Genomic DNA, 12,609 nt, shown 5'->3' on the forward strand with positions numbered 1-12,609 from the left:
GCAGATCGGCACAGCTAAACTCACTGACTGGCGAAAAATCAGGGAAGCCCAAGAACAGGATGCCGACACAATCACGAACCTGGAAGACTCGTGCGACAATCTCCGTCGACATAAACAACGCCACACAAAGGAAATTGCCAGAACGGAAGAGACCCCAGAGGTGGATCCCCACTCACTACACCTGTGGGATGCCAAAAGGGGCCTTACCCGCCGCTGGAAAAAACAGAAATATAACAGGAAACTGAAGACGCTCATAGCACAAATAACAGCGGAAGCAGAAGACTATACCATGCAACTCGCCTCAGCGAACTGGTATAGATTCTGTGACTCCTTTGGTGGCACACTGGACACGGCCAAGACGTGGCACATCCTCAAAGCCATCCTGGACCCCACCAAAACCAAAGGAGAAGGACACAGGGCTCTGGAACGGTTACTAAACACCTACCCAGGCAGCCAACAAGACATCATCGATGCCATCAAGACCAAGTGCTATGGAGATCCCACTCCCACACAACCATGTAGAACACCCTACACAGGACAACCCAACCCACTAATGGACGAACCGATCACCGAAAAACGAATTGAGAGCAGTCATCGCAGCCACCACCCGTAACACAGCGGCGGGCACAGACCAAATCACGATTTCGATGATCAGAAACCTGAGCGACAAGTCTACCTCCGCGCTCACGGCGTTTCTCAACCAACACTGGGAACAAGGTACGGTACCGGCGATGTGGAAACACGCACGAATAATCATGATCCCTAAACCGGGCAAGAAATTGGCAATTGAAAACATCAGACCCATATCGCTCACGTCCTGCCTCGGCAAGGTGTACGAAAAAATTATAAACACGAGACTTCAGAGACACTTGGAAGATAACAAGCACCTACCGGACACCATGTTCGGTTTCCGCGCAGGCCTGTCCTCACAAGATATGCTACTTCAAATCAAGGAAGAAGTCCTCAGTAACGTTTCTCGCAGCGGCGAGCACGTCATCCTAGAAATCGACATCAAAGGGGCTTTCGACAACGTCAGCCACCAAGGAATCCTAGAAGGGCAGGCCAACACCAACTGCGGCGAGCGAACTTACAAGTATGTTCAGAGCTTCCTGAGCCACCGCACGGCGGAGCTGAAGATGGGAGAGATCCAGACTCCAGTGTACCACCGTCCCAACAAGGGCACACCACAAGGTGCTGTCATCTCTACCACGCTGTTCAACGTCGCCATGATCGGTCTCGCAAGCAAACTGCAGGACGTAGCAGGTCTTCGGCACGCAATCTACGCAGACGATATAACGCTCTGGACCACAACAAGGTCCCTCGTTGAAAAAGAAGAATGGCTGCAAACTGCAGCAAATCTCATCCAAGATTACGTCATCCAACGGGGTCTACAATGCTCCCCCGAGAAATCTGAGCTTCTACGAGTCAGGCGAGGCCGGGGTAACCACACAGTCCCCACAGACCCAACAAGAAGATTCGAGGTACGCCTCGACGGGGGCCTCATACCAGAGAAGCCATTGCTGAGGGTGCTGGGCATGTGGCTGCAGTCCAACCAGCGGGCCACACACACCTTTGCACTCCTTAAAACCAGTGTCAAGGCGGTATCACGCATTATCTCCCGCGTAAGGTCCAAGAACAGAGGCATGGAGGAAAGGGACACCCTCCGACTGGTCAGTAGCCTGGTGGTGAGCAGAATCACATACAGCCTGCCTTACAACTTTACTTTTCGAACGTAAGTCCCATATTGGAGTGTGCCTGTATGGCCTGGGACCCGCAAACCAATATTCTGTATAATATGCTCGAGCACGTACAAAACCGCGCAGCCCCTTTGGTCTGTAGTAATTATGACTTTACTTCTGGTAATACTGCACTTAACGATATTTTGTGGCGGGAATTATTGGGCACCTACCATTTACCACCTCACTTCTTATCTCACAGAAGGGACCACTATTTAAAAATAAGAGTAAATATTCGCAGAACGAACGTCTTGAAGCACTCGATTTCCCCCCCCCCCCCCCCACACAATGTCACGATGGAATCAGCTACCGGAGGCTATTGCTGATTGTCACACTGAAGCATCGTTCAGAGCATCTTTGTGGCATTTATGGCGGCGTGAACCTTCCTATAGCAGTGTTATTTTTGTTTTATCGACGCTGTATTTTATCGATCTTATGTGCCACTGCGCATTACTTCCTACAATAATGCCTTCGGGTGCTGTAACTACTTGAAATAAATAAATAAAGAAAGAAATTAATAAATCTGCGTTTTCGGAATGCACGCAGGCAGAACGGACGCAGAAATGAAAGAAAAGTAAAGATTGTTTGATCCTCTAGCTGGCCCATGACTTTAACTTTGGCAGGCTACTCTCATTGGAGCACATGTCGAATTGTGGCTGCGTGCAGATCGTATCCTTAGCTTTATTGCTCTATCTCTCTCTGCTTTCAGACTCTTTTCGGTGACAACTGCAACACTGGGCAAAAATGAGATCTACCGTTGTATTTTTCTCTTTCTAGGTTTAAACAAAAAAACCCTCATTCGTAGCTTTAAAGCAGCAACAGCTTCAACATCAGCAACTTGAAAGTTCACTACAGAAATGGTAATTTTTTAAGGAAATGGCATAAGGATGCTATATTTCCACCCTTGTAAAAATTTCTAGCAACAGTTTTAGACTGTCTTTAGACTATTCTTACTAGAACCTACCAACAGTCACTTCAAGTTTTACCAAATGTCTTTATAGATCCTAACACTGCTGTAGTAACACCCTAGTAATAACTGGCCACCAACTCCCAACAGAAACGTGTTCATAGGATACATGTAAACTTCCTAACAATTTCATATAAATATTTCTCTTTATACACCCCAGCAACATTTTTAGAAAGTAGAAACAAGTATGTTCCTATACCTTCTGCCATCTTCCTACCAATCCTCTATTAACAGGCCTTTTTATGGACCATATTAACAATATTTTATTAGAAGACTATGAGTAAATTTCTGCCATCTTCCTACCAATACCCTATTAACACACCTTGTTTATACACCGTACTAACATTCTTTAAATGAAGACTGTTTCTAAGCATTGTGCCAACTTCCTCGCTGTCACCTATTAGCATTTGTCTTTATACACCCTAGTAACATCCTTTCAACAATTGGCCACCGTACTTCAAGTAATGCATGTTCATAGATTTTCCGTAAACTTTCTAGTAACCGTGAACCACACAAGTATTCAGGCGCTGTTGTAACATTGTGGCAATATTTTACTTACATTTGCTTATGTACTTGCTATTTACGTTTTACTAGTGCTCTAGTAACATTGGTCCTACGTGCGACCTAGTAGTATAGTGTAAACATTTGTCTGTGTGTGTGAACATGTTCGTAAGAGGCAATATGCATGTACACGAGAAACACATAGAAGTTTCCACTAAAAGAAGTTTCTTCGCACAATATTAGATACAAAAAATGCGAGAAAACTAAAAAAATAATTAAACATAATAAATAAAATATGATTTAGTTTACGGCATGGCAGCTGTCGCGTAATCTGTAGACCGTATAGATGACACCACATTTTTTTTTTATATTCACAGCTGATCTCTCTGATATTCCTTGCAGAGTGAACCCTGCACAGAAACAAGATGATCAGTGTTACTATCCTGCTCAGGTTAGCCCATCACATATATATAACAGCTTTTTAACAACGTTCACATGCAAGTTCACATGAATGCTGAAATTGTAGCGGTCATCCCAGTATACTTGCAGAGGAGATGGCAAAAATGGGCACATTTGGAATGCATATCCTTTGCTGGCGTTGGGTTTACTACAGGTTACTACATTTAGGAAAATGTGCAAGGTCGTTTTCCCAAAAGAGGGACCAGCCTAAAACTATTGGTATAGCCCCCAGAATTGTGACCTGAATAATTTCATTTTCCCAAAAGGTTTTTTAATTATTTTCTGCATAAATACCTCACTCACTCAAAAAGTTAATAATATCGTTTATTCATGGCGAAATTTGTAGCACAATAGACAAGACAGCAGAGAAGGTGGACACACGAGCACTTACCCACAACGGTTTGTTTTTAGAAAACACCGATCATAAAAGCGTCAGTTAGCTGCACCAAGCATCTGCAAAACTAGTCATCAATTCTTATATATTACCAAGCTCATCACAAAGCTTGAAGTAGTATTCAAGAAGATAAATTGTCAGTGACAGGAACCAATGGCTGACTGACACATATTTAACCACGCCTTCTCAAATGGAACGCTTCTGTAAATTCCCGTGTTCGTTTATTTTTATTTCAACAGAAAATATCAGTGTCAGGAAAGACCGGTCCACAATGACATAGGTTGCAGTGGCTAGACAAGTGCGAATCATTTTCTTTCAGATTCGCACTTGTCCAAGCAGCGCTACCTGTGTCATTGTGAACCAATTTATTGCAACCCATGTCATTGTGAACCATGAAAATATGCGCTCAATATTTCACTGTCGCTCATCCTGAAAAGCCAGAGTCATAAAGAGCAAAGAATGAGTTCATGATCAGGGGGGGGGGGGCAACATTTACCACACATTAAGTCATTACGACCGCTGCGAAAACTTCGTGTTTGTACGCTTCGTGTTTAAGCAACTTCAAGCGAACAGCATGACGCGACGTAGGTCAAGTATGTAAGAAAATTGTTCTTAAAACATTTCACATCATTACAGTTTGCGCCACAATAACCTGCCAAAATGCGCATAGGAAACTGAAACAAAGATAATATCAAAATAATTTCTTTTCAAAAATAATTGAAAGGAACATACCTTCTATAATTTGGAGAGAGACAAAACTTCGGCGTAGTGCTCTCTTGAGGAACAGCGGTTCGCTACTTGTGCAATATGCAGCTTAAAACACGGACAGTACCAATATTAAATCACTATCACTTCACGACACTGCATCACAGCTGGCAGAGAAGTTGCAGAAACGTTAACATCACGGAACGAAGAAACACCGTGAGCTTCTCAAGCACGGTGCTTGTTGACTTGTATCGACGAATCAGCCACAACGCAGCACAATCACACAGCGCCGTAGCTAGATTGTTGCTAAAATACACGACGAAACACCTACATCGTTCTGACCGCATCAGGCCCACGTCGCAAAGGAACTGATGGCGACGGTCTCCTTTATTGTCTCTACTCAGACCACTGTATAATTTCTGCGCATGCACGACGAGGCATGTGACATTCTTTCCACCCACCCACTTCGCCTGAACTAAGGCCCCTCTTTAGGCTGAACCATGCACTACACCCTCCCCTCGTAACTTGCGAGGGTTGAATGACACCTAGACATTCATCACCCATCGGTGGCAGGGGTGACGGGCCTCTGTGTGGTCATCCACTTCTGGGAACTGCACTTAGAGGGAGGAATGTGCCTTGTGGCCGAGGTTGAAAAGGAACCTGACAAGGCAGCCGGCTTTATTTTCTTGTTCAGTTAGGGGTTGTCTAATTTTATCTTTCGAGGCAATCGACTTTTACTCCAAATGTAATAAACATACATAAATAAGATAATATAATGTAAGGTATGTGGTTATTCTTTCTTGCGCGAAAACACCTTTTAGCACTTGCCGCTTTCAAAGACAAGAATTTGCCTAATGATACCAAGCGCAATATAATTCTGAAATCTGTTGCAGTAGCACTTCTATAGCTAAATATATGTCCGAAGCGGGGCAGCTATGATGTTGCCGATTTTCAGACACCCGAAGCACGGTAAAAGCATGGCCTTTGATATCCTGACTCTTGTTATGCGGAATGCCGTAATTACGTATGTCGTCAGGGCACCGCAAAACCTTGTCGAGGCTCAGAATATTGTCGGCATGTTATGAAGTGAAAGCACTGAATATAAACAGTGCTTAATTATTCCTTTTGGATCTGTTTTCTCACAGAGCAAGCAACCATTGTCGGGAAGTAGATCTGTTGACAGAGTTCCTTGCCTTCACTTTGATGCAACGTCCTATTAGTTTCTTCTAAAGGGTCCCTCACCAACTCTGACCATATTGAGCTGACAAGCTCCGAGCATGCATTGCGCTATAACGATAACGTCTGCAAAGTATTACATCGCTATGCGCCGCGGAAAGACATGACATTTCAAACCGAACGCAATTTTTCCTTCTGCTCGCGGCCGCCGCGCTACGCGCTGGATCGTGACGCAGTCGTGCCCCGGCGCCTACGTAGGCGTGCCTGCAGTGTCACGCCGCTCGGGGTGACACGTCACTTCGAGAATTGTTCAAGACGACATCTCTTACCTGTGCGATCCGTTGCTTGAATTGATGAATTGAAGTTTCGAGAAACAATGAAATACGCAAACGGGAATTCTTGCGTGTTTTTTTGTTTGTTTTTCATTGCACCGAAGCAAGAAAGGTGCACTTCCGCTTCGCCTGCTCGTTGACCTGGCGCGGTCACGTGCGCAGGTACCGAAACTATGCCATTTTCTACCGTGTTCCAGCGCGTGATAATGCCCTTAAATCCGCTTGTTGTACCTCAGCATTCGTGTAGCACTGAAATATACCGCTAGTCATGTTTCCTTGGGCACAGCGCGCAAAATCGTGCGCTGCGTGAACGAGACAACAGCTCGCAGGCGACGCCGTCGGCGGAACTGCGTAGCGCCGAAAAAAAAAGCGAAGAGAAAAAAATCAAGGCGGGTCCTGTGACCACGGTGTAAGAATACATTTAGGTGTTGACACTGCGCTCGGCGGCGCGACCAGGACTTGTTCGCCGCTCCCTGCGCTTCTCTCGAACGCTGACAGATGGCGCTACGCACCCGGGGCCCCTAGTCGCCGAGCTTCGGCAGCCGTAATGCAGATGCCACGGGATCTTTCGGTGCCGCTGCGTGTACGCGTGCTTTGTGAAGTGCGGCAAGACAACGAAGGATTGAAACTGCTGTCGACACCAAATAATTTTGGGCTACTTCGTGTTTTTCTTGCTGAAACTGCATGAATGGGCGGAACAGCAGCGAGGACGCAGCCCTGTGCTGCTTCCGAGCTCGTTATCGAAATGCGTTCATAGCAAATTTTTTTTTCGTTCATCCGCACGACTGCTGTGAGCATAGTTAACTACACTGCCTCTTAAATATAAAAGGTCGGACTCAACGCGCCCACATTTGGCCTGTAGAGCCTACGCGTACATTCAAACATTGCTTGAGCAGTGTATTGCGCCAATGCTGCGAGATGACCGCCGTGTTGAGAACATGGTTGACTTCGGCCACCTGGAGTTCTTTAATTTGCACAGAAACCTCAAGGACGTTTCCGCATTTCGCCTGCATCAGAAATACTTACTCCGCAGCCACGAATAGAACCCGCGCTCTTGTGCTGTATTGCAGAACGCCACTGCCGCTATACACGCGAACGCCGGGACCAAAACAAAAATCCAAGTGTGCATTTGCGGCTTTTTAATAGCAAGTGCAGTCCACAATTAGGTACGCGAAACGCAAATAGTTACTGGAAATGCCACTGGCGTTGTTTCTGCCAATCTTATCCCTCAGGTCGGCACCGACGATGCTGAGTGGTTGTCTCTAGCACTAGGCCCGAGAACGTAGGTGTAATGCCGGCTGCGGTGGCCGCGAAACAACGCAAAAGGTGCCCGTGTGCTGTGTGATGTGAAGAATCCCATGTGGTCTAAGTTTGGAGCCCTCCATTGCGGCATCTATTAATGCCCATATGCCCCTTCGGGATATTACCAGCACAATTTGCTTTTTTTTTTGCTCAAATGCGGCCTGAATAGCCATTCTGTTGAACAAACAAATTTATTACTACAAGTAGCCTCTCTGAGAGATGTGATTTCCTGTAGTCACTAGGTTACGCACAAAACACAGTGAATCACAACCTACTAGGCTACTTTCGTGTAATCAAGAGCCAAGACCGTGACTGCAATTGTGATGATCACTGCATTCGTTTATTTGGACGATACACTGAGCGAATCATCCTCTATCATCTAGGATGAGCACAGCTTGGCCTGTTTCTTTTTTTCTTGACACTGCTTTGTCATGACTGCATTGGTGTGCTTACAATGCTGCCTCATACGCATGCTGACGTAATAGTGGAGGAGCTGTGCGAGTACTTCTTCCTTGTGATCAGCACATGGGAATGTCATCGTGTATGTATCTATCACTGCGTCTATGGTGTCCCAGTACACCGTGTGGCAGTCTGCATAGTCAACAAAAAACCGCTCCGTATGCTTTAGAAGGTCAAATATGTTGACGTTAGGGTGGGTAAGACCCCCTCTGGTCTTCACATTTGTTAGAGCTGCTTCAGCAAAAGAATTATTTTTTACGCTGAAGGCTGACAAGGAAGCAGCGCAGCTGGTAACTCTTCGCATCTTTCTGCACAAAAAACCGGTGACATAATAAAGTATGCAGTCTGTAATTTGCCCTCCGTCTGATTTGTGTTTCCGAACGATATCTTCACATTCCCAGTCTTCTACTGAAACTAGATCGTCTAGCTTTTCTTTAATTTGATTGATGAATCCAGGGCATGATGCCACTTTGTCGTCTGTTCTAATGAGGGCCCTGAAATATGACGCATCCAGCAATGGTTCCTCACCCTCGACGACTTTGCAATTGCCATACTTCGGAGGTTTAAGGATACTGTAGATCGACAGCGTCTGGTAAAGCTGCATAAAGGTGGGCATCGAAGGGTGATCATTCTGGCTTCCTGCCAACCGTATTTTGCCAAAGAACTGCTCGATAGGATCTTGGTTCATTTTGTTGGTTAGGACATATTTGAAGTTGTGGCAATCAAGCAGCACCTCACAAAGATCCAAAGTGGACTTCAATGTGACTCGAAGTCCCTCGCAAGTGCTCTTTGTCAAGAACATGTCGTTTATAATGTTGCCACTTTCCATTCTCTTTCCCAGCTGTCCAGCCAGTCAATTCCATGCTTGAGAATTGCGAGGTCTCGGCTGTTCCTTGTGATCCCTTCTGCTGGAAATCGCCTGTTCAGTGCATCAAACAAATTGTTTAAAAACAACGTGAATTCTTGAGTTTTCTCGCTGCCTATGAGTTTGCGGATACCTTGTTCCCGATAAAACTGAATACCCGCCGCCATGGAGCGGCTAAAGACTTGGGTGGCTAACTTCACACGCATCTTCTCACAGTTACTCGGGTATATGTGAGAGTGCGTTATTTTTGGGCAGACTTTTAGGCCCCCCGCGTTGGCAACGTCTTCCTTGTAGACTTCAGCATAGTACTCCCACTTGATCCACTGTCCTTCGTTTTTCAAGTATCGCTGCTGCTTAAGTCTATTTCTCACACACTTAAACAAGTGTGGAGTGTCAGAAAACGCAAAAACTTTTCTTTCAGGGTCAACTGGGTGCGTGAACGAGTTGCAGCTCTCCTTGAGGCTTCCATTAACACCTAGAATGTTCCACATGCTCCTGTTTGTTGACGCGCCATCACAGACAAACCCATGAATCTTTGCACCGGCTTCTTCGAGCATCACAATAGCTTGGAGAAGCAACTGAGCGAGAATGGAGCCTTTGGTTGCATTTTTTGCTGCGAACAGCCCTATAGGTTGAGCGTAGCTATCGCCAAAAGGACAGAACATGAAAACGAGGGCGTGATCAGCGAGCTCATCAGCGTTTCCAGCGTCTGTTGCCAGCCCTACATATGTCATCGTGCGAGAATTGACACGTTTACTTTTTCTAACCTGCATTTCATCGAACATGATAATCCCATGTCGCTTGAAGTCGTCCATTTTTTCTATTTTCCTTTTCAGAGCAGAAAAGAACTTGCTGTCAAAACCCGACTTAAATCCCACCATAGAGACATACCGGCGTATTGTTCGGACTGACGGCAATGCGAGCACTTCGTTTTCCATCAGGAACCTGTAGGCTGCTGGTGACCTGATATGAAGGAGCAAGCAAAGCAGGATCCAGCTGTCCGAGTATCGTCGTCCCTTCTTAGAACCAGTCTTGCCAGCAGCGACACATTCCTTTAACACAAGCTGCTGTGCCTCAGTAAGGTTCGCATCACGAGAAATGCGGTCAAGTGTTTCATCACTTAATTGTTTAAGCTTGGCTTTGCATTTGCTCAGTTCCGCCTCAAGCTTTTTTTTTCCTTTTAGAAGTCGCACTTTGGACCTGTAGCAGGAAATTCTTGCCTTCCGCAAAAGGTCAATGCGGGCTTTTTTGGAAGGGCTGCTTAAAAGACGAATGTGCTTCATTTCTCCTCTCTTCTTCATACGGGAGTAATGTATCCGGAGTGTGTCTTTCAATCTTTCGCAACGGTCGCAACTTGCTTGTTCAGAAAATAACATGCAGTTTCTGTGCCGCCACACGCCACATGCGTCGATATATGCACACTCGGGTTGGATGTTGTGGTACATCTCGCCACCGGGGCCACCAGCGCATACGTGCAGGTTGTGAAACTTGTGAATCACACTCTCCAAGTCGCTTAGGCTTCATGGAACAACATCGCCGCTTATGGCGTTGACAGTTATAGGGTGACCATAAATGAAGGCACGCAGTGACAGCATTCCGCTGGATGAAACTGTAGCATCTAATGACTTCCTCAGGAAAGGTGCCTGGTCGCGTTTCTTCGCCAAAGCCACTTCCGTGAAGACTACAGCCTCCACACCAAAGCTATCAACAACTTGTGTTGCCCACGAGGTTCCTGGAAGTTGAATGCTGGATACATAACTCGAGAGACATGAAAATGTGAGCGGTTCCTTTTCATCTTGGCCGCTGACAGACACTCCCTCGTGACTTTCCTCGACTAATCCGAGGCTGCTGCATGCTGCCAATGGTGCTTCAGTCTGGACGTGACACAATCCATCTGGACCACCCTGATGTGGACTCGTGCGGTTGTCCTGACGAAAAATGAGAGAAATTATATCAGTGGAAATGGATTTAAGGTATTGTTATAAAACATATGCTACTATCAAAAGCAGCCAAACCCAAAAAGCTACAGGCAAAAGTTTCGCGGACTGCTTCATAAGCTAAGGGCTTAATCATGCTGTATGTTAACAACAGCTAAATTATTTAATGTCCTGGGCTGGGCAGTTACTATTAACCTGTATTGCAAGCAACTGTATCTCGTTATCCAGGGGCACCTATAGGTATCTATGGCATGCCGGGAGGACCGATACGGTTAGCAGAAAGTTATGTACAGGGAACACTAAGCACCTAGAATATTAAGTACCCGGAGCAGTGCAGAAGAGAACAAACCTTAACGTCATGAACGCCAAGGAAGACGGAGGTGGCACTTGAGGAGGTGCCTCCAAGTTCCATGGTGGGAGAAGGGCACGTTCCTTGATCACTCCACTCACATGTCTGCAGTTTCTTCTGAGGGCTCGATGATGGATCGGTGCCTTTTTGTTTTTCACAGACCGTCCCAACGGGCAGTGCGACAGCGGCGGGAGCGGGCCGCTTGCTTGACTGATCGCCACACGTGGCCGTAGACTGTCGTTTTCTAGGAGGCTTTCTTGACCTTGTCGGTTTTGTCAGATATTTCGGACACCCGGGAAAAATACTGGGCACAGCATTCGCCGACAGCACCGGGATCTTCTTCGGTACATTTAAAAGTACCTTGCCATTGAACTCGGCATAGTACGATTTTGATATCATATGCTCGGGAAAGTGCTTCGCGCAGACGTGGTCGCTCGGTTAAATATCCTATCTGCTCTGGGAATTGCCCGGCGCCAAAGTTCTAAGCGAGCAGGCTCCGACGGAGCTTTAAAAAGTGAAACTTGATCCGGACAACTCCGGTAGCCCGAACTGCAGTTGGGTACGAAGCACTTCTTACCCATAATTGCGTCTAGCAGACTTCTGGACCCGGCTGAAGTTGACAGGTGTGTCACAGCAACAAACAACAGATCACAGACACAATGCACATAGGCCGCGACGACCGTCCATGGCGTCGGCCCGCGCCACCACGTGCGTTTCCACAACTGTCAATCCGGCTTGTGCCAAACCGCGACAAAAAAAGCTAGTTCTCGCAAAATTTGCTCGTCCACGATGGAAGCTGACGACGTGGAAGCTGAGATCGTGGTGTTCACAGCTTGTGATGCACTCTCTCAGCCCAAAACATCGACCAACGCAGCCTAAAAGGGCACCTAAAGCAGGGCACGCCGGAGAAGGGAATATACGGCTCTGGGCACGCCGCTTGCCGCACCGAAAGCGAAGGGCCTCTGCTCCGCAGCGCCCCCGCGCCGCTGCGGTCGGCGCATGTACTAGAGGGCGAACACAATCTCTGCGCGCTCTCCGCCGCGGCGGGCGGCCAGTGTCAACACCTAAATATATTATTCTTACACCGTGCCTGTGACATATGCGTCACGCGATCCTGCAGGTCCAGTATGGGGGAACGCAGGGAAGGAAATTCGCTTGCGTAGGCTAGAAGGGGCGAGTGGAGAGAGCGTCTCGCTTGGCAGTGGGGCCTGCCTGCTGAAATAATGCGTTCGTGGCACTGAAATATTTCTATCTCGGCTATTAATGAGCCCATTTGAACAATTTTAGCGGCAAAATGCTCCCTAAAGGAGACGTTACAACTTCCAGCGTATAAACAAAATTTGCTATGGGCCCTGGTGAGGGGCTGTTTAATGCGCAGAAGCCGTCAGTAGGAGGCAAGGACGAAAGCATGCGAAAAGGGACGCGAA

At 46.8% G+C, this 12,609-nt stretch overlaps 1 protein-coding gene across 1 annotated transcript; it reads right to left on the minus strand.

The window, feature by feature from the left end:
• Nucleotides 1-10,416: 10,416 nt before the first annotated feature.
• Nucleotides 10,417-11,554, minus strand: LOC142586140 (uncharacterized). Its single transcript, XM_075697393.1, has 2 exons — nucleotides 11,183-11,554; nucleotides 10,417-10,824 (listed from the first exon to the last, which is right to left on the minus strand). Exons 1-2 carry the CDS (start codon nucleotides 11,243-11,245, stop codon nucleotides 10,417-10,419), a joined length of 471 nt encoding a protein of 156 aa, XP_075553508.1. The 5' UTR covers nucleotides 11,246-11,554.
• Nucleotides 11,555-12,609: the final 1,055 nt, after the last annotated feature.

Source organism: Dermacentor variabilis, chromosome 6 (assembly GCF_050947875.1).
Source record: "Dermacentor variabilis isolate Ectoservices chromosome 6, ASM5094787v1, whole genome shotgun sequence".
NCBI lineage: Eukaryota > Metazoa > Arthropoda > Arachnida > Ixodida > Ixodidae > Dermacentor > Dermacentor variabilis.